The sequence below is a fragment of the Moschus berezovskii genome, chromosome 11, assembly GCF_049115385.1.
Source record: "Moschus berezovskii isolate FMDL1 chromosome 11, NW_MosBer_1.0, whole genome shotgun sequence".
NCBI lineage: Eukaryota > Metazoa > Chordata > Mammalia > Artiodactyla > Moschidae > Moschus > Moschus berezovskii.
In genome coordinates, this window is record NC_142470.1 from 43,742,394 (window position 1) to 43,765,448 (window position 23,055).

Sequence of the window (23,055 nt, forward strand, 5' to 3'; positions counted from 1 at the left end):
CGGCTGCCACGTCTCACTGATGACATCACCAGGGCCGCTCGGCCTTAGCCAATCCGCTAGGGGGAGTCCGAGCGAAGTCCTAGCCAGCGAGTCAGCGGGGAGGGGAGCAGGGAGGGGCGGAGCGGGGGGGGGGTTGAGAGAGGGGGGAATGGGGCGAGCGACAACCCCTCAAGTACGCGTGCGCCAGAAGCGCGGGGCTTGGCGGGAAGCTGAGTCCAGGTCTTGGAGCTGCACCGTGGTTCCCCAGCGCCCGCAGCCGCGCTCGCAACTCTCTTTCCCGGCATGCCACGCGGTGCGGCCGCCCTTTGGGCTGTGTAAAGGCCCCTCGGTCTAAGGCTTTCCTATTTCCTGGTTCGCCGGCGGCCATTTTGGGTGGAAGCGATAGCTGAGTGGTGGCGGCTGCTGATTGTGTTCTAAGGGGACGGAGTGGGGTAAAGACGTTTGCTCTCCCGGAACAGCCTATCTCATTCCTCTCCTTCGACTACCCGTGGCGCGGAGAGTCAGGGCGGCGGCTGCAGCAGCAAGGGCGGCGGTGGCGGCGGCGGCAGCTGCAGTGACATGTCCAGCATGAATCCCGAATAGTGAGTGCAGGAGAGCACCGGTCGGCTGGGTCCGTGGGCCACCTTGGGAAGGCTTAGAGGGGGCGAGGAGGGCGGAGGAAGGGGCCTCGGCCTCGGCGAGGTAAGGGTGATGGGGCAGGAGAGGTTGGCGGCTGGGAGTCGGGCCCCATTGTCTGACGGAGGAGGGGCGGTCCAGGGGAGGGGTCGGGCCAGAGGGGTGAGCCGCCTGGGCCTGGACCCGGTTTGGTTGTGGTCCTGGCCTGAGTGCCGGGCCGGTGTGTAGGGGCAGTCCGGGAAGAGGGTTGGGGCGCCTGGGAGTCGGCGGTGGGGCTGTGGGAAGGGGTAGCTTCTCTTGGAGGCAGTGACTTTTCGAGGAGGGCCAGTTTTTTAAGGGGTGGGGATGAGGTGAGAACTCTCTTAGAGGGCATTGTCAGACCCTGCGCCCGCGCTCTGCGGAGCTGTCAGAACCGTCTGGGTGGAAACCAGCTTTACTTGTAAATCTTGAGCTTGTTGGCTCTCTCTTCCACCCTCCTTTCCAGGTTGCAGGTAATATGGATACTTTTCAGGGCTGCATGGGATTAAGGGGAATGAGTAGATGGTGAGAAGCGATTTTAAAATTTTAGTTCTGTTTTTTAGTATTTCCTGGAGTTCTTTACGAACTCAGCGGGCCCATTGCCTTCCTGAAAAAACTGGGCATTCGTGAGAATTTTTTTTTTTAGAGGACACCGAAGTCCTTTTGCCTTGTGTAGGTCAAGGGAAAAACAAAACAAAACACTAGCACTAAACCTAAGGACATCTTTGTGATATTACCAAATAAAAACAAGACTTTCCTGTAAAGTTGCAAGAAAAACGAATGGGCCCTTTGATAGATCTGTAGGTTTTGAATTACCTAGTTGAACGCTTGCAGATAGGGAATGAGGTTCCGTGACGTGTCATGAAAAGTTAATGCATTTCTTTTTCTTGCTTCCTCAAGAAGTCACCACAGCAGATGTGACACACCTGTCACCTTTCCTGGGAACCGGTGTTTCTTTCCTTAGACTTTGTTGGGTTCTCCTTAATGGCCCTTGAAAACATCCTTTTACAGTTTGCATTTTGAAATTAGTGAATAAGTGAAGGAGATTTAATTGGTATTTCTCCTTGGTGTCAGAAGGATTTGGGGGGAGATGGGGAATTTTTTAAAGCAGAGATCAGTCTTTGACCTAAATGTTGAGTTTATTTGCTGTTTTGGTTAATTACTGCTAAATATTTCCCCTAAAATGTCCACCCATGAGTTTAGCTGACTGTCATGTGTGTGTCACATGGCTCTTGCAAAATGCATTCTGACTTCAAGTTTTGTAATACTGTGGTTTGACGCCGAAATGTCCCTTTTTGTTCTAAACAGAAGCCATAGTACTTTATTAAAAATTTATATACTTTAAGAAGTTGAAGATAGTGTCCTAATAGTGTCCTATTTGCTATCCTGGCAGTTTTTTATCAAGGGCTCCAAGGACAGAGTTGGTTTTGCATAGTTGGACAGAGTTGAACTTGAGGTCTCTAATTTAGAAATTGTCCTGGCAACAGTCAAGTACATGGATTTTCCATTTTATAGAGGTTTGTCTTCTGTTCAGGGAGTTTCTTAAATTTGCTACATGTATAGACTCTGAATTTATTTCTCCTTTTGTAAAATAGGACAACAGTGTTTATTCCTATCGGGGATATGTATGTGTGAAAGAATTTGGTAAGCTGTAAGAGCAGAGTACATCATTGTATAAGGCTTTCCAATCATGGTAAAATTTAGGAATATAATCCTTATCCTCAAGGAATTTATAATGGAATACAAAAAATAGATATTATATATGTTAAATACCAGTAGATACAGCAAGTTCCAGATGTGTGACGTGGATTGGAGCCACAAGATTTTAAAAGAAGTTGTGGGGCTGGGGTTGTGGTTGGCTGGTACAGTTCAGGAAGACCTTATAGAGAATAAACCAGTAAGGGAATTATTAGCATTGATTTGGAGAAGCAGAGGGAGTGAGAATGATTGTTCAGGAGGAAAGAAGAATGGTTAATAAATGACAGGGATAGTAATTCTTAAGTAGAGTGTCAAACCATCCTTTATTTTGAGGATTCTAGATTAATGAGCTCAACAGAATCAATCCCAGAAATCATTTTTATATTTTTATGGCATGGAATGTTCCAGTACCTGGGCTTCTGTATTTATATTCTAGGCTGTCTCTTAAGTAAAATGACCTAGTAGTTTGGGAAAACCTTTGGAAAAGCACTAGTGAAAAGTACTTAAGGTGAGAAGAGGTGGTATTTTATTATGAAAGGTCACAAGGGCAACCAGCAAGCAGATTTTTAGAATCTGACTTCAGCAATTTCTTCTTGTCTTTAATCAAGTTTATTAGCATCATTAAAGTAATTAGAGAAAAATTGGGAACTAGAGAAAAGAAAGAAATTCTTAGAGTTTAATCACCCAGACACAAGCCCATTTGCTTTAAAACCATGTTCTAAACTTTAAAATCAAAGGTGTTTTTTCTTTTATTAAGTTAAAACTTTTAATGGATGAGTGCCTTTTATGATTCCACAGTGTTACCCTAATGGCTAACATTTATGACCACTTATTATATGCCAGGTACAATATAGTGCATTATATAATACACATGTATTATAGTGTACACTTTATATGCTAATTTGAAACAGTAGTATATAAGGGAATATTTACAGGTGCACCCCAGGTGTTACTTGTTTTGGTTTGTCATGTTCTTCTTACTCCTTATAGAAACTTTTAAAATCTGCTGTATGGGTGCTGCTGAATTTGGTAATGAAAATGTGTTCTTGACAAAAGTTTGGTTCTCTCAGAATGAACAAGATTTTAGATTTGTGTAGGTTGACACGATTAACCATTGGTAGCTTTATTACTAAATGCTTTTATTTTATAATCTTTAAGTTGTAAGTTTTTGGTTTGGAAGTGAGGAGAATAAGAAATATGTCCATCAGTGATTAAATTTGAAGCTTTTTCTTTGACTGCTTTCCATGTTATCTGGCTGATTTGGGAGAAATGGTCCTGGGTTATCTTTATTAGCAGAAATTAAGGGTAATGACTGACTCATTTGAACTTCAAATACTACAAACAAAACCAAAATGCAACCAGGGTGAAGTCTGACCAGTGGAAAAAGTAGATGGAAAGCATCAAAGCTCTTTTTTTTTTTTTTTCTGGAGATTTGAAGAAAGATTTTAATTTTCCTGAGCTCGGAGGTGAAGCAGGCAGTGATTATTTCAGCGCACTGGTTAAGAAATACTTAACATTATTCTCATACCAGAAGCATTTTTCCTAATCCACTAGCTTCTGTTGGATTTTTTTTTTTTTTTTTTAGTGTCAAAATCATTTTGGCTGCTTCATCTATAAGGAGTATGTTAAGAAATATGTGTACCTATCTCAACCAGTTAACTCCAGTCAGAAGACCTTATGTAGTTGTGTCTTTGAATTGGCTAGTTGTTTTTTTTTTTTAAGATCACATTTTTTTTTAACATGTATATACTTCTTTATTTATATATTTCTGGCTGCTCTTAGTCTTTCTCTAGGGCTTTCTCTAGTTGCAGCGAGTGGCGGCTACTCTACTTTGGGTGCCCTTGCTTCTCACTGTGGTGGCTTCTCTTGTTGTAGAGTTGTGGCACAGGAACTCATTCGTTGTGGCTCATGGGCTCTAGAGCGTGCAGGCTTCAGTTCAGAGGGCTCAGTTGCTCCACCGTATGTGGAACCTTCCTGGAGCAGGAATGGAAACTGTGTCTCCTGCATTGGCAGGTGGATTCTTATCCAATGTGCCACCAGGATAGTCCCTGGATCAACTGGTTCATTGCAGAAAAATTTGTAAAAGAAAAAAAATATTTTAAACCTTTTTTTTACATTTTAACATAATTATGGCATATGTTTTAATCAGTCTCGTAAACTTTGTTTTCTGTCATGGTAGATTCAAAGAACATTTGACTTTTTTTTTTTTTTTTGGCCAGTGCTATGCTTTGAATGTCTGTCTTTTAATTTAAGGATTTGCAAGTAAAAGCAAGTTAATCAGTTCTATTATCTGGCTAACAGTGTAATTTCATTGATAAATACATCATTACTGCCTTCTACGTAATTTTTAGTTAGAATTTTTTTATTAGAAAAGAAGCAGAAACTAACTAAAAATAGGTTTTATTTTTGTTGGTTGCTCTGATGACTTTTTGATGGTGTTAGTAGTGATTTGGGAAATTCAAAGAAGTTTAAAGATGTATTCTCACTGTCCAGAATATGACTATTTAATGTCTGTAGAAAATCAGTGTATGTAATTTCTCTGCATAGTGTAAGTTGCCAGTCGCTATGTAGACTTTCTACAAAATGCATCTTAAGAGTTTGGTGTGAGTGGATGATCTTGAAGGATCATGTAAAGAAACTGAAATTTTACATTTAAAATTTCTTCTCCTTTTCATCACCAGTAGGTTAAAATATAGGATGTTGACAGTGTCTTATATATTCAAAGTTTGCTGTTTTTGTTTTTTTTTTAAGATAGAAGAGCTTTAGAATCAGGTGTTCTCTTGCCAACTGTTTAGTTGACTTTTAAAGAGAATTTTGCTTTGTGAGTAATTTTATTTCTTTAGTATTTCAATTTTTGTTCTAGAAGCAGTAAGTGATTTGTCTAAGTGATGTAACAAGTGCTTAACCTCTTGTTATATTCATATCCTATCAGCAGTCCTTTGGCTGTGTATGTGTTTTTTGCTCTCCTTGGCAACTTCTGACTACGTATATGATGGTTTTACCACTTGTAATAGTTTCATTTTTGATAGTTAAGAGCTTCCTTTTGCTGTTACCTACTCTTGTCTCTTTCCTAATGTATGAAAATGGAGTTAAATACTTTTTTTAAGATTCTTAGATTTTTTTAAATTTGCAAAATAAAAAGATGAGAAACTAAAAATGGGTGTAGGATGCCAGTGCCTGAGATATCTTAGATGTGTTGACTTTCCTGCTTTTTACCACTGTTCGTCTGAACTGCATTTTGAAGTTTTAGTAAGAGTTAGGCAAAATGACGACCTCCCCACCCTGCTCTGGGAAAGCAGAACAGTCAGACTTTTCCACTGTTTTCTTGTAGAAGGTGGGGCTGAGGAGAGATTGCTTCTTTGATATCAGGAATAGAATTCAGGGGAGAAAACCGAGGACTTGGCTTTTCCTTGGACCCACCCTGTGATGTTTCAAATTATAAAAGGGTAATGGTGTAATGATACTTAAAGGGAAAATAATCCTGAGGCTTTAGGGAGTCAGAGAATAAATGTTTGGTTTGTTTACTTACTTAAATATGTGAAGAAATAGGGTACAAAGGAGAAGTAGGAAATGAAATTTTCCTTGGTACTTTTGTGACTGATGGGTCAGTTGGTCAGACCACTTTATTAAATCCAAGGATGCTGATAGGTTCCGGTTAAGTTTGCTCTGTTCCATGTTTATAGATTTTGACAGGTAGTATTAATTTTGCTCATAAGAACCACTCTTTGGAAACGTTATTTTTAATAATAATAGCTACTGATTGACAAGTACTTACTCTCTGTGCCAGCTTCTTGGCTAGGGTCTTCACATAGGGCATTTTATGCACTCTGTACCTCAGACTAGTGAGCTTTACAAATGAGATTGAGTGAATTATATAATTGAAGTTTTCCAGGACAGTGATGAATTTAACTTGTCTGACTGTATTTTCTTTGAATAACAATAGTACTTTGGAGAAGGCGATGGCAACCCACTCCAGTACTCTTGCCTGGAGAATCCCATGGACGGAGGAGCCTGGTAGGCTGCAGTCCATGGGGTCGCTAAGAGTCAGACACGACTGAGTGACTTCACTTTCACTTTCATGCATTAGAGAAGGAAATGGCAACCCACTCCAGTGTTCTTGCCTGGAGAAACCCAGGGACGGGGGAGCCTGGTAGGAGGCCGTCCATGGGGTCACACAGAGTCAGACACGACTGAAGCGACTTAGCAGCAGCAGCAGCAATAGTACTTAAATGGAATTACTACTTGTATTTGAGGCTCTGCCCATTTAGGGCAGTTATTCTTAACCCATTTATGGTCATGTACCCTTGGGAATATTTGATAAACACTGTGGGTCTGTTGCCTATGTATATACGTACTCATAGCATTCTGCATAAAGTTGCAAGCTGTTCACATTCCCTAAGCGTATTCATGAACCTCAAGTTATAAATGCCTGATGTAGAAGATTGAAAACAGAAAAGAGAATTTTCACTACCATTCTTTTGAAATGTAGAACCCAAGGGGGACAGATTTTATTTTAAATCAGGGATCTTGAACTAATTTCAAAATATGAGATTTGTTTGGGTATGGCTTATTTTGATGACCTACTCTGTGCTTTTCTTTTCTTCTCCTTTTATTAAAATGTTTACCTGTTTGTTTCTCATGAAGTTATTGATACATGAAGTGTTTCCAAGATTCTTGAAACAAAAACACACTAAGTTCAAACAGCATTAGTGTTCACATAAACAGCGTCATCTCTGCAGTATCTTTCAGTTCAGTTCAGTCGCTCAGTCGTGTCTGACTCTTTGCGACCCCATGAATCACAGCACGCCAGGCCTCCCTGTCCATCACCAACTCCCGGAGTTCACTCAGACTCACGTGCATCGAGTTGGTGATGCCATCCAGCCATCTCATTCTCTGTCGTCCCCTTCTCCTCCCACCTCCAATCCCTCCCAGCATCAGAGTCTTTTCCAGTGAGTCAACTCTTTGCATGAGGTGGCCAAAGTTTTGGCGTTTCAGCTTTAGCATCAGTCCTTCCAGTGAACACCCAGGACTGAGCTCCTTTAGAATGGACTGGTTGGATCTCCTTGTAGTCCAAGGGACTCTCAAGAGTCTTCTCCAAAACATCACAATTCAAAAGCATCAATTCTTCAGCGCTCAGCCTTCTTCACAGTCCAACTCTCACATCCATACATGACCACTGGAAAAACCATAGCCTTGACTAGACGGACCTTTGTTGGCAAAGTAATGTCTCTGCTTTTTAATATGCTATCTAGGTTGTTCATAACTTTCCTTCCAAGGAGTAAGCATCTTTTAATTTCATGGCTGCAGTCACCATCTGCAGTGATTTTGGAGCCCAAAGAAATAAAGTCTGATACCGTTTCCACTGTTTCCCCATCCATGAAGTGATGGGACCAGATGCCATGATCTTAGTTTTGCCGTAAAATTCATATGGATGAAATTAGGGTAAATGCCTATATCAGAGTAATATGTAATATATTCTTAATTGAATTATATGAGATTTATAAAAATAGTTAAGTTTATAAAAGGATAGTTTAAGTAACTTTGTCAAATTATTATTTAGTGCTTAATTTATAGGTTGGTGGCTGGCATTTGTCCTCATAAAGAGCAATCGGGTTCATCACTTACTAAAGCTAATGAAGTCAGAACTCCAAAATTTACCATGCAGTTTCGAGCTGAGCTTACTCTCTACTAAAACAAATGTTCTAAGTTAATTTAAGCAGTCAGTTACACTTTATATTTATTCAGGTTCTGTGTGCTAGTTCATAGATGGCTTGATTCATTCTGATAGGTTTTATGTATAAAGTAGGACTTATATACTGACTGTATTATCATCTGAGAGTATAAAATATATCATTGAGGGAATTGGTGAGAAATGGGGGGGGGGGGTGGAAACCAAGCCAGCATTTCGAATTGAAAACCATAGGTTTAAGTTCAGACTACCGCTTACTTCATACAGTCCATTTATGCCTTTTGAGCTTGTTAAAGTTTTTCTAACACATTTAATCATCAAACATGGATCACTGACATGTCTATTTGAAAAATTTTTTCAGTACAGATATTTAATCTTTCAGTGAGCATACACATGCACACACACACACAAATCTAATTTCCTTGGATAAAAAGCTGATAAAACAGCCAGCCTTTTGTCATCAGACTATGCTAGGAGTTGACGGGTTTTTATTTTTTAATTATACAACATAGAGTTTGCTCCCAGGTGCTTACCAGTTAGTTAAGATGACTCAAACTTAAGCAAGTATAATCAATTTAACAGTATTAGCACAAATTTTGTGATTTTTCATAAAGAATAGGATGGCATAATAGTGCAAAAAAATTGGAGAAGGGGCCTAGGATTTCAATTACTGACAGATTTAGGTGGAGAAGAACAGAGCACTGAGGAGGACTCTCCAGAAGCCCTGATGCTAGACTTAAGATCAATGGGAAACAACTTGAGTTCCTACCTCTAGTCAGAAATTTTATGTATGTCCATTATTTCCCTTAATCCAATGAAGAAATAGGGTCCTAATTTTACAGGAGTCGGAGGCAGAGAAGACTTAAATGGCTTGCCCAAGGCATTCAGAGTAAGCAGTAGAATTGGAATTTTAACTCAAGGGCCTGTGATTTTACAGTCCAAGTACGCTGTTTCCAGTTTACTGTGTGTGGTTAACTTCTAGGAATTTGAAATTAAGCCAGTTAATTAGGAAACTAGCATTTTTGTGGTCAGTTAGTCTAAAATTCTTGATTGGAGAAGTCTTAAAAATGTTAAGGAAGTATACATATACCCCCTCCCTTCTATAGCTGATTCATGTTGAGGTTTGACAGAAAACAACAAAATTCTGTAAACCAGTTATCCTTCAATAAAAAAATTTAAAATTACGGGTTTGTGAGGTACGTATTGTTAATAGGCCTTTGACTTTCTTCACATCTTGTGTTCGGTTGATCTTTAGAGCTTCTCTAGACTTGAAGTTAATTATTGTATCCATTTTCAGTTTTTCTACCCTTGTGACTTTTTTTTTTCCTCGTGACTATTCTTGACTACTTGGTGCCTTAAAGTCATGCAAGCCTTTTCTGTGAGAAAAGCAGGTAAAGCAAAATGCCCTTCTTTTACTGGAGAAGCAGGCTTATTTGCTGTTGTATGTGTTGCTAGTTGTGATCATTGTACTTATAACTGTTAGCTGGTAATTTTTGCATTTTCACTTTATATTATAAACTGGTAAACTTCTGTGATAATCTGTCACACATCATCCGTACAGAAACTTTGGATAAACAGCTTCAACGTTTTTGTCTGTAGCTCTTGAATTTCATCAGGTTACATCTTGGATTGGAGGGAGGAAGGGACAATAATAATTGCCACTTACTGTGTTCCTGTAATGTACCAGACACTGCTAAATAGAGGCAGTATTTATAATCTTGACCAGAGCCTAATCAGGTGGTTCAGGTGTGTGCGTGTGTGCTCAGTGGTGTCCGACTCTTTGTGACCGCGTATACTGTAGCCCTCCAGGCTGGAGTAGATTGCTATTTCCTGCTCCAGGGGATCTTCCCAACCCAGGGATCAAACCCTCATCTTTAGTGTCTCCTGCATTGGCAGGTGGATTCTTTATGACTGAGCCACCTGGGAAGCCCTCTGATTGGGAATCTTTTTACAGATGAAGAAATAGAGCCTCATAGTGATAGGTGAGTACCTTGCCTTAAGGTTTTGTAGCTAGTATTTGATGGAGCCTGAATTCAAATACAGGTCTTTCCAGCTCTGAAACCCATACAGGCTTTGAAAGGTAAGGAGGTAGTGGACACTTGGTGTGTTTTTCAGCAAATGTTTGCTGTTAAATACGTTTTCAGACCATTGACTCTCTTGTCCTCTTGTATGGCTGACCACTCCCAATCACCCAAAGTTTCTCTCAGTTCCAGAAGTCCAGCTTTGGCTTTTTGGAACACTTTTAAACAGAGCCTAAAATGGAACCTCGAAAACTAATCTATTGTCTCTAAATATATTTTGTTTAATTATGATTTTAGTGGTCAATTGTAGGGAGAGGTTTTTTTTTTTTTTAATTGCTTGGCTATTTTCTTAAATATGAAGGAAAGACTGTTGCCCTCTCAGATTCTTGTTTATTTTGACTAACAGGTTGCTTTTGGCCATTCGGTTCGGTTCGGTTCCGTCGCTCAGTCGTGTCCGACTCTATGCGACCCCGTGGACTGTAGGCTACCAGGCTTCTCCGTCCATGGGATTCTCCAGGCAAGAATACTGGAGTGGGTTACTGTTTCCTTCTCCCATTACTGAAGGTTTATTTAGTTTTTTATTAATTTAATCAGGAAAATAATATGTGCTCTATAAAATTCAAACAATACAATTGAAGCATATGAAAAAGTTCTTACCTCTTTTCTCTAGCCTAATGATCAATTTTGAATTGTGTTCTGTGGAGCATACTTAGAGTAAAGAAGAGTTGATGTCATGCACAATTATTGCAGCTCCAAAGTTTTATTAATCATTTAAAACCCCAAACACTAATAGGCTAGTGTGTAGTTTAAAAATGAATTAAAATTTGTTGGGCCCACTATATCATAATCTCATAATCATGACTTTTGTTTTAAATTTGTTACATGAGCTTAGTTTTAGGCTGTTTTCAAGTACGATTTTATAAAAAGATAAAACTACATGTTTCATGTCATGCAGGTGAACTTGTTCTAGGTGAAAGAGAACAAATTACAGGTTCTGTTTAACTTTTTAAAATAGCTGGTCTTTTCTAAGGTATACTTCTAGCTGACATTGTGAAATTTGAGTTTTGGGGGGTACTGTTTGGATAAAAATAATTATATAATTCTCCACTGTTTACTTTTGTCTGGTCTTCCTTGGTGTGTTTCCAAAGTGTATGTTGAAAGTTGTGTTAATATCAGTCAACTTTCTTTTGTAACATTTTCATTGACAGGTGAACTGTGTGTGATAATCCAAATTTTATTTCATAAAAGAAGATTAAAAAATGTTTTATTTTTATATAATCCGAAAAGTTGATTCATATCTTTGTTGTTTATATTGGGAGCGTGCCAGTACTACTTGCTTCCAGCCTTGACCTACTCTGCCTACTTAGATGTCATTTGTGTTAGGGCAGATATGCTGAAAGAACTCATTAGGTTGTTCAGTCACTGAATAAGCCATTGATTAAAATTTTTTCCTCTTCTCAAATAGCATTTTTTTTTCTGGTTAGAAAAGTAATAACAGGGTGATTGCAGACATTTTTAAAAATATAAAGAAAAGACAAGTATAATCATACAGTTTAGAAGTGTCCACTTCTTGGCCCAAATCTTTTACGTGTGTACAAATTGGTTTTTTTTTAACAATAATGGGTTATACTGGACAAAGATGTTCTATAATCTTTTTACATAATAGTATGTCATGTAATAGTCTCTTGATGATATAGAATTCTGAGTAGTATTTTAGATTGAGCAACAAGCAGATTCATCTCCTACTTCCTTTTTTATGTATGCAGTTTGGTAACTTCATAAAAAGGAAAACATTTTATCTAAATAGAATTTTGAATAGAAATAGGTTTTAAGTAACTTTTAAAAAATACTGTTTTCATGCTCGCACAGTAGTGATTTTTTTTTTTTAAGGTATGGAAAATATTAATGCTTACATGCAAAAATGGCTTGGGTATTAAGATTACGTTCAGATCATAAATAATGGAAATAAAGGGTCTGTAGAAAATCCCGTGGATGGAGGAGCCTGATAGGCTGCAGTCTGTGGGGTCGCTAAGGGTCAGACACGACTGAGCGACTTTACTTTCACTTTTCACTTTCACACATTGGAGAAGGAAATGGCAACCCATTCCAGTTGCCTGGAGAATCCCAGGGAAGAGGGAGCCTGGTGGGCTTCCGTCTATGGGGTCACACAGAGTCGGACATGACTGAAGTGACTTAGCAGCAGCAGCAGTATTGATAAAGTAGACCATGAGTTGACTTAAGGAGAAACTGATAACAAAAATAATTTTTCACTTGCTCTTGTCTTTGGCATCCTACCATCCAATTGTTAAAAAGCTGAATCTGCCCCGCTTCCATCCAGTCTTAATCTTTGTCAGTCTTAACTGTCTTACTTTCTCACTGAATTATGTCCACTTTGCAGTAATTTTCTGAAAAAATACTTGTGCCTCAAAAGCAAAGTTTTTATTTTACAGATTCCACCATGATTTATGATTATTGATTTAAGTAGTACAGAGAATTCCTGTATGCTCTTTGTCCAACTTCCCCTAATGTTAGCATCTTATATACCATGGTACATTTATCAAAATTAAGGAATTAACATGGGTAAACTGAACTAAACTATAGACTTTTATTTCAGTTTTTCAGTTTTTCCACTAATAACATTTTCTGTTCCAGAACCTAATCCAAGAGACCATGTTGTATTTAATTATTATATCAGCCTCCTTCAATCTGAGTTTTTCATTATCTTGGCAGTTTTGAAGAGCTTAGGTATTTTGTAAATTTCCCTCAATTTGCATCTGTCTGATGTTTACTCTACATTAGATTTGGGGAGAGATACCATAGAGGTGAAGCACTCTACTCATTACCTCATATCAGAAGGTCCCTGATAACAATGTGACATTGCTGGTGATGTTCACCTTGATCACTTTGTAAAGGTGGCATCTGTCAGGTTTCTCCATTGTAAAATAACTATTTTTCCCTTTTCACACAATGTTAGAAACCAGTCATCAAGAACCAACCCACCCTCAGGGGAAGGGAACTAAAGAAGCTCCATCTCCTGGAGGGAGGAGTGTTCAAAGAATTTGTGGGCATATGTTAAAACCACTGCAGTAATAAATATTTGAGGTGGAGGGCATATTTTGAGGTCATGCAGATATTTTAATTCTCCTTGAAGTCTCACCCACTAATTTTAGCATTCATCAGTGGACCTTGTCTGCAGCAGTGAATCTACTAGTGATTTTCTCCTTCTCTTGTTCCTTCTACATGTATTATTTGGAATCCTCCTGTAAGGAAGAGTGGTCTCTTCTCTCCTATTTAGTTAATCATTGTACCCTTATGGATTCATGGATATTTATTTCATGCTTTGGGTTATAATCCAGTTCAGTTCAGTCGCTCAGTCGTGTCCGACTCTTTGCGACCCCATGAATCACAGCACGCCAGGCCTCCCTGTCCATCACCAACTCCCGGAGTTCATTCAAACTCATGTCCATAGAGTCGGTGATGCCGTCCAGCCATCTCATTCTCTGTCGTCCCCTTCTCCCGCCCCCAATCCTTCCCAGCATCAGAGTCTTTTCCAGTGAGTCAACTTGTCACATGAGGTGGCCAAAGTGTTGGAGTTTCAGCTTTAGCATCAGTCCTTCCAATGAACACCCAGGATTGATCTCCCTTAGAATGGACTGGTTGGATCTCCTTGCAGTACAGGGGACTCTCAAGAGTCTTCTCCAGCACCACAGTTCAAAAGCATCAATTCTTCGGCGATCAGCTTTCTTCACAGTCCAACTCTCACATCCATATGTGACCACTGGAAAAACCATAGCCTTGACTAGACGGACCTTGGTTGGCAAAGTAATGTCTCTGCTTTTTAATATGCTATCTAGGTTGGTCATAACTTTCCTTCCAAGGAGTAAGCGTCTTTTAATTTCCTGGCTGCAATCAGCATCCGCAGTGATTTTGGAGCCCCCCAAAATAAAGTCTGACACTGTTTCCACTGTTTTCCCGTCTATTTCCCATGAAGTGGTGGGACCAGATGCCATGATCTTTGTTTTCTGAATGTTGAGCTTCAAGCCAACCTTTTCACTCTCCTCTTTCACTTTCATCAAGAGGCTTTTGAGTTCCTCTTCACTTTCTGCTATAAGGATGGTATCATCTGCATATCTGAGTTTATTGATATCTGTCCCAGCAATCTTGATTCCAGCTTGTGCTTCTTCCAGCCCAGTGTTCCTCATGATGTACTCTGCATATAAGTTAAATAAGCAAGGTGACAATATACAACCTTGATGTACTCCTTTTCCTATTTGGAACCAGTCTGTTGTTCTATGTACAGTTCTGACTGTTGCTTCCTGACCTGCATACAGGTTTCTCAAGAGGCAGGTCAGGTGGTCTGGGATTCCCATCTCTTTCAGAATGTTCCACAGTTTATTGTGATCCACACAGTCAAAGGCTTTGGCATAGTCAATGAAGCAGAAATAGATGTTTTTCTGAAACTCTCTTGCTTTCTCCATGATCCAGCGGATGTTGGCAATTTGATCTCTGGTTCCTCTGCCTTTTCTAAAACCTGCTTGAACATCTGGGAGTTCATGGTTCACATATTGCTGAAGCCTGGCTTGAAGAATTTTGAGCATGACTTTACTAGTAAGCGTGTGAGATGAGTGCAATTGTGCGGTAGTTTGAGCATTTTTTGGCATTGCCTTTCTTTGGGATTGGAATGAAGACTGACCTTTTCCAGTCCTTTGGCCATTGCTGAGTTTTCCAAATTTGCTGGCATATTGAGTGCAGCACTTTCACAGCATCATCTTTCAAGATTTGAAATAGCTCAACTGGAATTCCATCACCTCCATTAGCTTTGTTCGTAGTGATGCTCTCTAAGGCCCACTTGACTTCACATTCCAAGATGTCTGGCTCTAGGTCAGTGATCACGTTATCATGATTATCTTGGTCGTGAAGATCTTTTTTGTCAAGTTCTTCTGTGTATTCTTGCCACCTCTTCTTAATATCTTCTGCTTCTGTTAGGTCCATACAATTTCTGTCCTTTATCGAGCCCATCTTTGCATGAAATGTTCCCTTGATATCTCTTGATTTTCTTGAAGAGATCTCTTGTTTTTCCCATTCTGTTGTTTTCCTCTATTTCTTTGCATTGATCGCTGAGGAAGGCTTTCTTATCTCTCCTTGCTATTCTTTGGAACTCTGCATTCAGATGCTTATATCTTTCCTTTTCTCCTTTGCTTTTCACTTCTCTTCTTTTCACAGCTATTTGTAAGGCCTCCTCAGACAGCCATTTTGCTTTTTTGCATTTCTTTTCCATGGGGATGGTCTTGGTCCCTGTCTTCTGTACAATGTCACGAACCTCCGTCCAGAGTTCATCAGGCAGTCTATCAGATCTCGTCCCTTAAATCTATTTCTCACTTCCACTGTATAATCATAAGTACATGATTGTTTACTTTGTGGCTCAAATTGTTGCCTTGGCCTTTGAGGTTTGCTGTCTGTCCTTTTAACATGCCATGTTCCTGTAGATTTTTTTTTCTCTGGCATTTTGACCAAAATGTTACTCAAGAATGACTATTCCTTAGCTGTTACTCACAATGGGAGAGACCTGATTAAAAACACAAAATTAAAATGTTCTCTGAACTCTTGACACAGTACTTTGTTAAAGGCACAGTGTTATATTTTGGATGAGCAAGTCAGTTTATCATTACACAAACAGATACGTTAAACATCAGAGTGAAGAAAAACAGACTCCAGACTACTATGGGGAGAAGGTATGAAGTATTATTGTCATTGTAAATTAGACATGAAAAAGACTAGGGGAAGTTTTGATTGAAAACAGTGGATAGAAATCACTGAAACAATCTATTTTAAGAGAGTGGCGATTATAGTACTGTAATCTGTAAAGATTTCTTTACTTGTACAAAAATTTCTCAACTGATAGAATTCAGTTTTTCACATAAGTCAAAATGGTATTGCAGACTGAAAACTTAATCCAAATTCTTGAAAATAAAAGAAAGATACATTTTGCTAAATTATTCTTGGCTCTGTACCAACTGATCTTGAGCTTTCTAAGTTTAGATTTGCATATTTCCTATCAACATTATTACTTGTTCAGTTTTGTAAATTATAGTTACAGAAATAGCTTTAAGTGATCTCAAATCTGAATTATCCTGTATTACTACATCCTGTATATTAATAGTTTAGAAATAAGCTACTACAGCAGTAGGTAATTTAAAACGTTCCAATGCAGGTAACGTCCTGCTGATTGTAGTCTTGTGGTATGTGAATTCAATAAGGCAAGAAATTTGTTGGTTGATTTTGTTTGCCGTTCTTTTCCATGTCTCTTGTCACGTTAGTGAAGCTGATGGTTTGGGAGAGAACAAAATAGGCTTCTTTAGCAAGACTCATGCAGAGCATTATATTATTTATAATGGCTCTGGGCTTTAAGTTATCAGAAACACATAAATGATGTTTCAAAATAATGCTGTTTGTGAAATTTAAAAAGGATGTGATCATTGAAAAAGGTAGTTTAAAAAAATTGACTACTAATTTCTTCCTAACATAGTTAGGAAGCATTCATGTTTTTCTCCAGCTTTACAGTTATTCTGGAAGAGAGAAATTGATCTTTATGGTAATTAGTGACAGGCAACATCTGTAGCCCGTTGCTGTCCTTAACCAGCACCACTGATTCAGGGCATGTTTATTGAGTGTTTACTGGATACCTGGCACTGTGCTCAGGAAAGTTGGTAAATTCAGGGCATTTGTTGTGTCATGATTTCTGTTAAAAAAAAGTAACTGTAGTAGTATTGGTGCTGTGATTTTTCTTGCTAACTGAAATGTAAACTTGTAAGATAACTTGTTGCTAATGTTCAGTGTTCATCATTCTGAAGAATTCATTTGGTCTAATTAAAGAGAAAGGTATCAATAATACTGAAGCCAGTCAGCAAATGTACTAATAGAAGTTGTTTGGTATTAGGTGTCAATAATTTGTTAAGGGTAAATTTTTATAATTGCCTATCCCTACTATCCCTTTTTATTCTTTAGGCTCTCAAATGGGAAAGGGTGTTAGTTATTAAGTTCATCCTCTGCTTCAATCAGCTCTTCTTAATCACTTATTTTAAAAGCTTATTTCCTTCTGTGACCTTTTTTTGCCATTTACTAGGGCAGGATTTAAAATTTTATTTTTTCCTTTTTGGTATAATTAAGGACAATAAGTGTACTACAGTAACTTGGTAAACCAGAGAACTATGTGTTTTTTGTTTGTTTTTTAATATTTTTTAAATTTAGTTGGCTGCATTGGGTCTCAGTTGGCGGCCTGTGGGACCATTCCTTGTGGCCCACAGTCTCTAGTTATGATGTGTACTTTGGTAGTTGTGGCACTCTGGCTTCGTTGCTCTGTAGCATGTGGGATTTTAGTTCCCCAACCAGGGATCAAACCCATGTCCCCCCATTGCAAGGTGGATTCTTAAATAGTGGACCACCAGAGAAGTCCCATAATGCTATGTTTTAATACTTATCACTGTATAAACCTCGGTGAAAGTGTTAGTCTCTCAGCCATGTCCCACTATTTCGATCCCATGGACTGTAGCCCACCAGGTTCCTCTGTCAGTGAAATTCTCCAGGCAAGACTAGTGGAGTGGGTTGCCATTCCCTTCTCCAGGGGATCTTCCTAACCCAGTGCAGGTCTTCTTCATTGCAGGTAGATTCTTTACTAGGAAAGCCCCCCTGGTGTTATAAATCTCGGTAAACAGTTGATTAATAATCCCAGAGATAATCACGTCTAAACATCTTGCTTACACGTAAATACACTTGTAATCTACATTTTATTTGCAAGTGATATTTGGGTTTCATTTTAAGTGGATAGCATTTTATAAAAACTAAATCACAGGGGAGAAATTTAAGAATCCTGTATGTCTTCTGAAAAAAAGTCTGTAAATTCTGGATTTTTTGTCATTTTGAAATTGCTTTAAAAGAACTTATAGAACTGGTCAGAGTTGGGAAGAATAGAATCTATGAGTGGTACCTTTGGAGACCGTGGGCTGACTGTTGTCTTGAGATTTATGAAAGGCTCCCTGGAGATAATTTTTGAGATAGTCTCAGTGATGGTAAGTGTGCATAAACATAGCCTAGCTTTCAGTGTTGTGGTTTTTTTTTTCCCAGTGTTTTCTGAAGTATGCTTTAATACAAGCTTAGAATGTTGGTAAAGTTGTGCATTTACACAAACAGCCCCCTTGATTTTATTGCATTTCCAGTTTAAAAGGGGAGAATTCCAGGTGATGCTAGGAAAGGATCATAAAAGCCCTTTGTTGGAGGATTGCTATGAAATAATGATTTGAGATTTGAAGTTGAAGGAGAGATTTGTTTCACTGGCAAAAACAAATGAAACTTTAACTCCCTGTATTCTAATATTGCAGAAGAGTGGGATTTTTCTAGGGAAAGACTATTGGACTCTCCAAGAATGCGTATCACTTATGTTTCCTTTTATTCGTTGCTTGGATGTGGAAGTTCAGTGATGTTAGAGATATGGGTGGCATTGTCTATCTTGTTTATACATAATTCTGTCATGTTCAGTGATTCATCAAAAGGGCCCCAAACTGCTGTTTCTTGAAGTTTGGGCTTCTGTTAGGGTGTCCGTGGGCTTTTCAGAAGCTGTAGTCTTCCTCAGTGAGCTATTATTCTTGGCTAGATTTTTGTTGTTGTAGAACTTATAATACAATATGCTTTTTATTAATATGATTTTCTTTTTCTCTTTGCAGTGATTATTTATTCAAGTTACTTCTGATTGGCGACTCTGGGGTTGGAAAGTCTTGCCTTCTTCTTAGGTTTGCAGTAAGTTGAAATCAAAATGATTTTAAAGGAATTAATGCTGTGTATATTTTCTGGGTAGACAAAAGATAAAACAGTTTTGTTTTATTCAGGATATTCTTCCAGAATTTTATATGTGAAGTCTCCAAATACACATTCCCAGTGATATCTAGACTCTAAATAGAGGAAATACTGTTGTTCCTAAAAGAAATGCAGGAATACTGTAGTTATAAAGTCAAAGTGTCTGATATTCTCCTTGGAGGTCGAACTGTTTCATTCCAACATAAATAATGAGTAAGGGAAAAAATGGTAGGTTTGTGTTGAAAGTGACTTGATGGAAGACAAATCTTCAATTAAAACTTTAGTAAAATAAAAAGAAAAAGCAGGGCCTGGTACAGACTTTATTTTTTTGACAGTGGCGTTGTTGTCATTTGACAGTGGCTTAAATTTACAAACTGATAAATAACTTAATAATAACTTTCAGCTTAATAAATAAAATGCATGGTCTTGTTCGTAGTGTTTATGAACTGCCTTCAAATTTAACATGTTTTCCTTCTCACTATCTTGATCATTGCTTCTTAAGATGTGAACCAGTGGGGATTATCAAGACCCTCCTGGAGTCCATGAGATAAAAAACTGCTTCCTAATACCACTAAATCATTGGTATTTACTGAATAAATAATTACCTAGTAATTGTACTAAGACAAAAGACGTTTGCCTCTTTTTGCTCTGTTGATCTTTGCCCTGGTGGTGCAAAAGCAATGGTAGGTAAACTGCAAGTGCCTTATTAGTCCCATGTTGAAGTAATGCTAAGCCCCAGATATGCTCATAGTCATGGTGTTTACCTCTGTTTGCTCACAGGGGAGGAAAAAAAAAACCATTATCACTTAAGTGTGTCTTTGATGAAACAGTAAAAATGATTAATTTTTTTCATACTTTTAAAAATTGAGGTGTAGCTGATGTACAGTATAGTGATTCACAATTTTTAAAGGTTATATTCCACTTATTATAGGATGTTGGCTATATTCCCTGTGTTGTACAATATATCCTTGTAACTTTCTGTATTATACATAGTAGTTTGTACATCTTAATCCCTTACCCCTATCTTGCTCCTCCTCCTTTCCCTCTCCCCGCCAATAACCACTAGTTTGTTCTCGAATCTGTGAGTCTTTCATTTTTTGTTATAGTCATTAGCTTGTTGGTTTTTTTTTTTTAGAATCCACATATAAGTGATACCATATAGTATTTGTCTTTCTCGGTCTGACTTAGCTATCATAATACCCTCTCAAGTCCATCCATGTTGTTGCAAATGTAAAATTTTCATTTTTTATGCCCGACTAGTATTCCATGGTATGTATATATGTATGTATCCATCTCCTTTATCCATTCATCTGTTGATGGACACTTAGGTTGCTTCTAAAAATGATTAATTTTTAAAGATCTTGATCCTTGTTGAGTGTTTCCTTTTTAAATATTCTGTGTGAAAAAATGAGTACACATAAAACAGTTTTACTGAAGACTGGAATGTGTTGGTTGTCTCAAGGGAGAGAAAAGCGTTTGTATAGTTGTTTCCATTATGAGCTAAACTAGCTGCTTTTTTCATTGAACTTTTTTTTTTTAACTTGAAAGAACACCTAACAGGCTATATTTATCTAGTATTGGGTATACATTTTATCAGATGAACAGACATTGTCACTTCAAGGAAAATATCTGATAGCATTTGTTGCCTATAATAACTTCAAGCTTTTCAAGGGAAAATTAGAATTTTTAAAAATTTAAAATCCACCACTGCAAGCTTGACAGCATCTCAAATACTTAATATTACTTTTCTGATGAGATATTAATGAGTCTCATGTATATCCATTATATATAATAGTTTGAAAATGAGACCGTGTAAGTCCCAGAATAAAACCTAAGTGGCTCTTTAATCATATGTGAAAGTATTTTCTAACAGGAAAAAAATCAGGAAAGAAAGGACTGTTAAATTTGATTGCATTAAAATTAATGTTGACACATAATGTTAGAAGACAAAAGGTCCTAGCAAAAAGTATATGGAGGAAGAGGTGATAGTTTCAATATATAAAGCACATTTATACACTAATAAGGAAAGGATATTTGTCCTAATAGAGATAAGAATGAATGCATGAGTGGGCAGTTTACAAAAGGAGAAATACAAATTGCCAGTAAGTATGAAAAAATGTTCAGTTTTATTTATAATTAAAGGACTTAAAATTTTTTTTTTGTTTAGTTGCTCAGCTGTGTCCAACTCTCTGTGACCCCATGGACTGTAGCCCACCAGGCTCCTCTGTCCATGGAATTCTCCAGGCCAGAATACTGGAGTGGATTGCCATTCCCTTCTCCAGGGAATCTGACCAGGGATCGAGCCCAGGTCTCCTGCATTACAGGCTGATTCTTTACTGTCAAAATTAGATAATACTTAGTATTTATTAAAGTGACAAGTATTAAAATTTTCCTAGTATTAAATCAGTAATCTGGATAGGTGGGAAGAAGCTAGCATTTCTTGAGGAAAATGGCTGTAGCCTGAGGTATTTGTGCTTTAAAGAAAATCCTTCCAGATTCCTACTGACCTAAGTCACAGGTTTTCAGTATGACCTACACAGAATCAGCCAGGAAGCATTTTAAAAATACTGATTCTCAGATCCCTAAAATAGATTCAAGCTGTAAAAAGTATGATTAAGAAATGTATAATAAGCTTTGAGAGTACAGAGGGAAGAATCTCTTAACTACTGGCCAAGGAATTGGGGAATGTTTGGACAATCACTGTTGCCTGAGCTCAAATTTGAAAAATGGATAAAAATTGCCAACTCGCCCACGGGCTGGGGAGTTAGAGGGATAAAGCTTGGGAGTGGGGAGAAAGAGATACTGAGAATTTGGACAGTTGAAATGGCAAGTGCAGTGGCTCAGAGGCATACAAGTAAGGGTCATTTAGGGGTATATAAGAATTCTATTAATAACAGCATTTATGAGTTTTTCTAACAGAGCACCTGGCATGTTCTAGTGCTGAATGTTGTTCTCTATCCATTTTCTGTAGTACATGATACTTACTTGACAATTTAAATTAAAAAAATGAATATCTAATAATGATGAGTATTTTGTCAAATTGCATTCAATGCTTCAAAAATATCCTTTTACCCAGTGATTCTGTTTATGCCGAAATGTGAATGTATGTGGAGGATAAGTCAACATAGCTATCTCTAGCCACTTGGAACTCTGATCACATTTTGCAGTTGTCTTTAGCCATCTTTGTCTCAGTATCATGTACACGTCTGATTCAGCATTATCAAGACTTGCCCACACTCGTTTCATGTAGTCCTTTCTCTCCTTTTTGTTGCAGTGCTGCAAATAGAAATCCAAAATGTGTCATTTCCCCTTACATTATTTAATATAGGGTTTCCCTGATGGTGAAGAATCTGCCTGCAATGCAGGGGATCTGGGTTCGATCCTTAGGTTGAGAAGATCCCCTGAAGAAGGAAATGGCAACCCACTCCAGTATTCTTGCCTGGAGAATCCCAAGGACAGAGGAGTCTGGCAGGCTACAGTCCTTGGCGTTGCAGAGTCAGACACGACTAAGTAACTAACACACATACTTTATCATATAAAAAACATCTGTTGACTTACAAAATAAATTTCCCTGGTTGTCTTAAGAAGTGTGGTGTTAGTTTGAATCACAATTCAAAACATGGTTCACACAGACTTATCGACATAGAGAACAGACTTGTGGTTGCCAACGGTGGGGAGCGGGGGATGGAGAGGGATAGGAGTGGGAGTTTGGGGTTAGCAAATGCAAACTTTTATATATAGAATGGAAAAACAAGGTCCTACTGTATAGCACAGGGAACTATATTGAGTTTCCTGTGATAAGCCATAATGGAAAAGAATATGAAAAAACGTCTGTGTATGTATAACTGAATCACTTTGCTCTATAGCAGAAATTAACACAACATTGTAAAGCAACCATACTTAAATTTTTGAAAAAAACCCATGTTCATACTTTTATTTCGTTGTTTTGCTGCTTAGTCTTTTAGAGTTTTTCCAACTTCCCTCTTCCCATCTTCTCCTTTTTTATTTATGTATTTTTCATGTCACTTTCTTTTTGCAGAAACTGGGGCAGTTGTCCTATAAATTGTCCAACATTTTAGGTTTGTCAGTTTGCTTCTCTGTGGTGTCTTTAAACTTGTCCCTCCTGTTTCTGTAATTGGAAGTAAGCCTCAGAGCAGTGCTTTATCT

General features: G+C 38.2%; 1 protein-coding gene across 1 annotated transcript in view; it reads left to right on the forward strand.

The window, feature by feature from the left end:
• Positions 1 to 332: 332 nt before the first annotated feature.
• The window catches only part of RAB1A (RAB1A, member RAS oncogene family), a 31,658-nt gene continuing 8,935 nt past the window's right edge, over positions 333 to 23,055 (forward strand). Inside the window, exons 1-2 of the mRNA XM_055401054.2 lie at positions 333 to 581; positions 18,759 to 18,831. Of these exons, the coding sequence (XP_055257029.1) occupies positions 559 to 581; positions 18,759 to 18,831 (96 nt within the window). The 5' untranslated portion in view covers positions 333 to 558. The remainder of the gene's footprint in view (positions 582 to 18,758; positions 18,832 to 23,055) is intronic.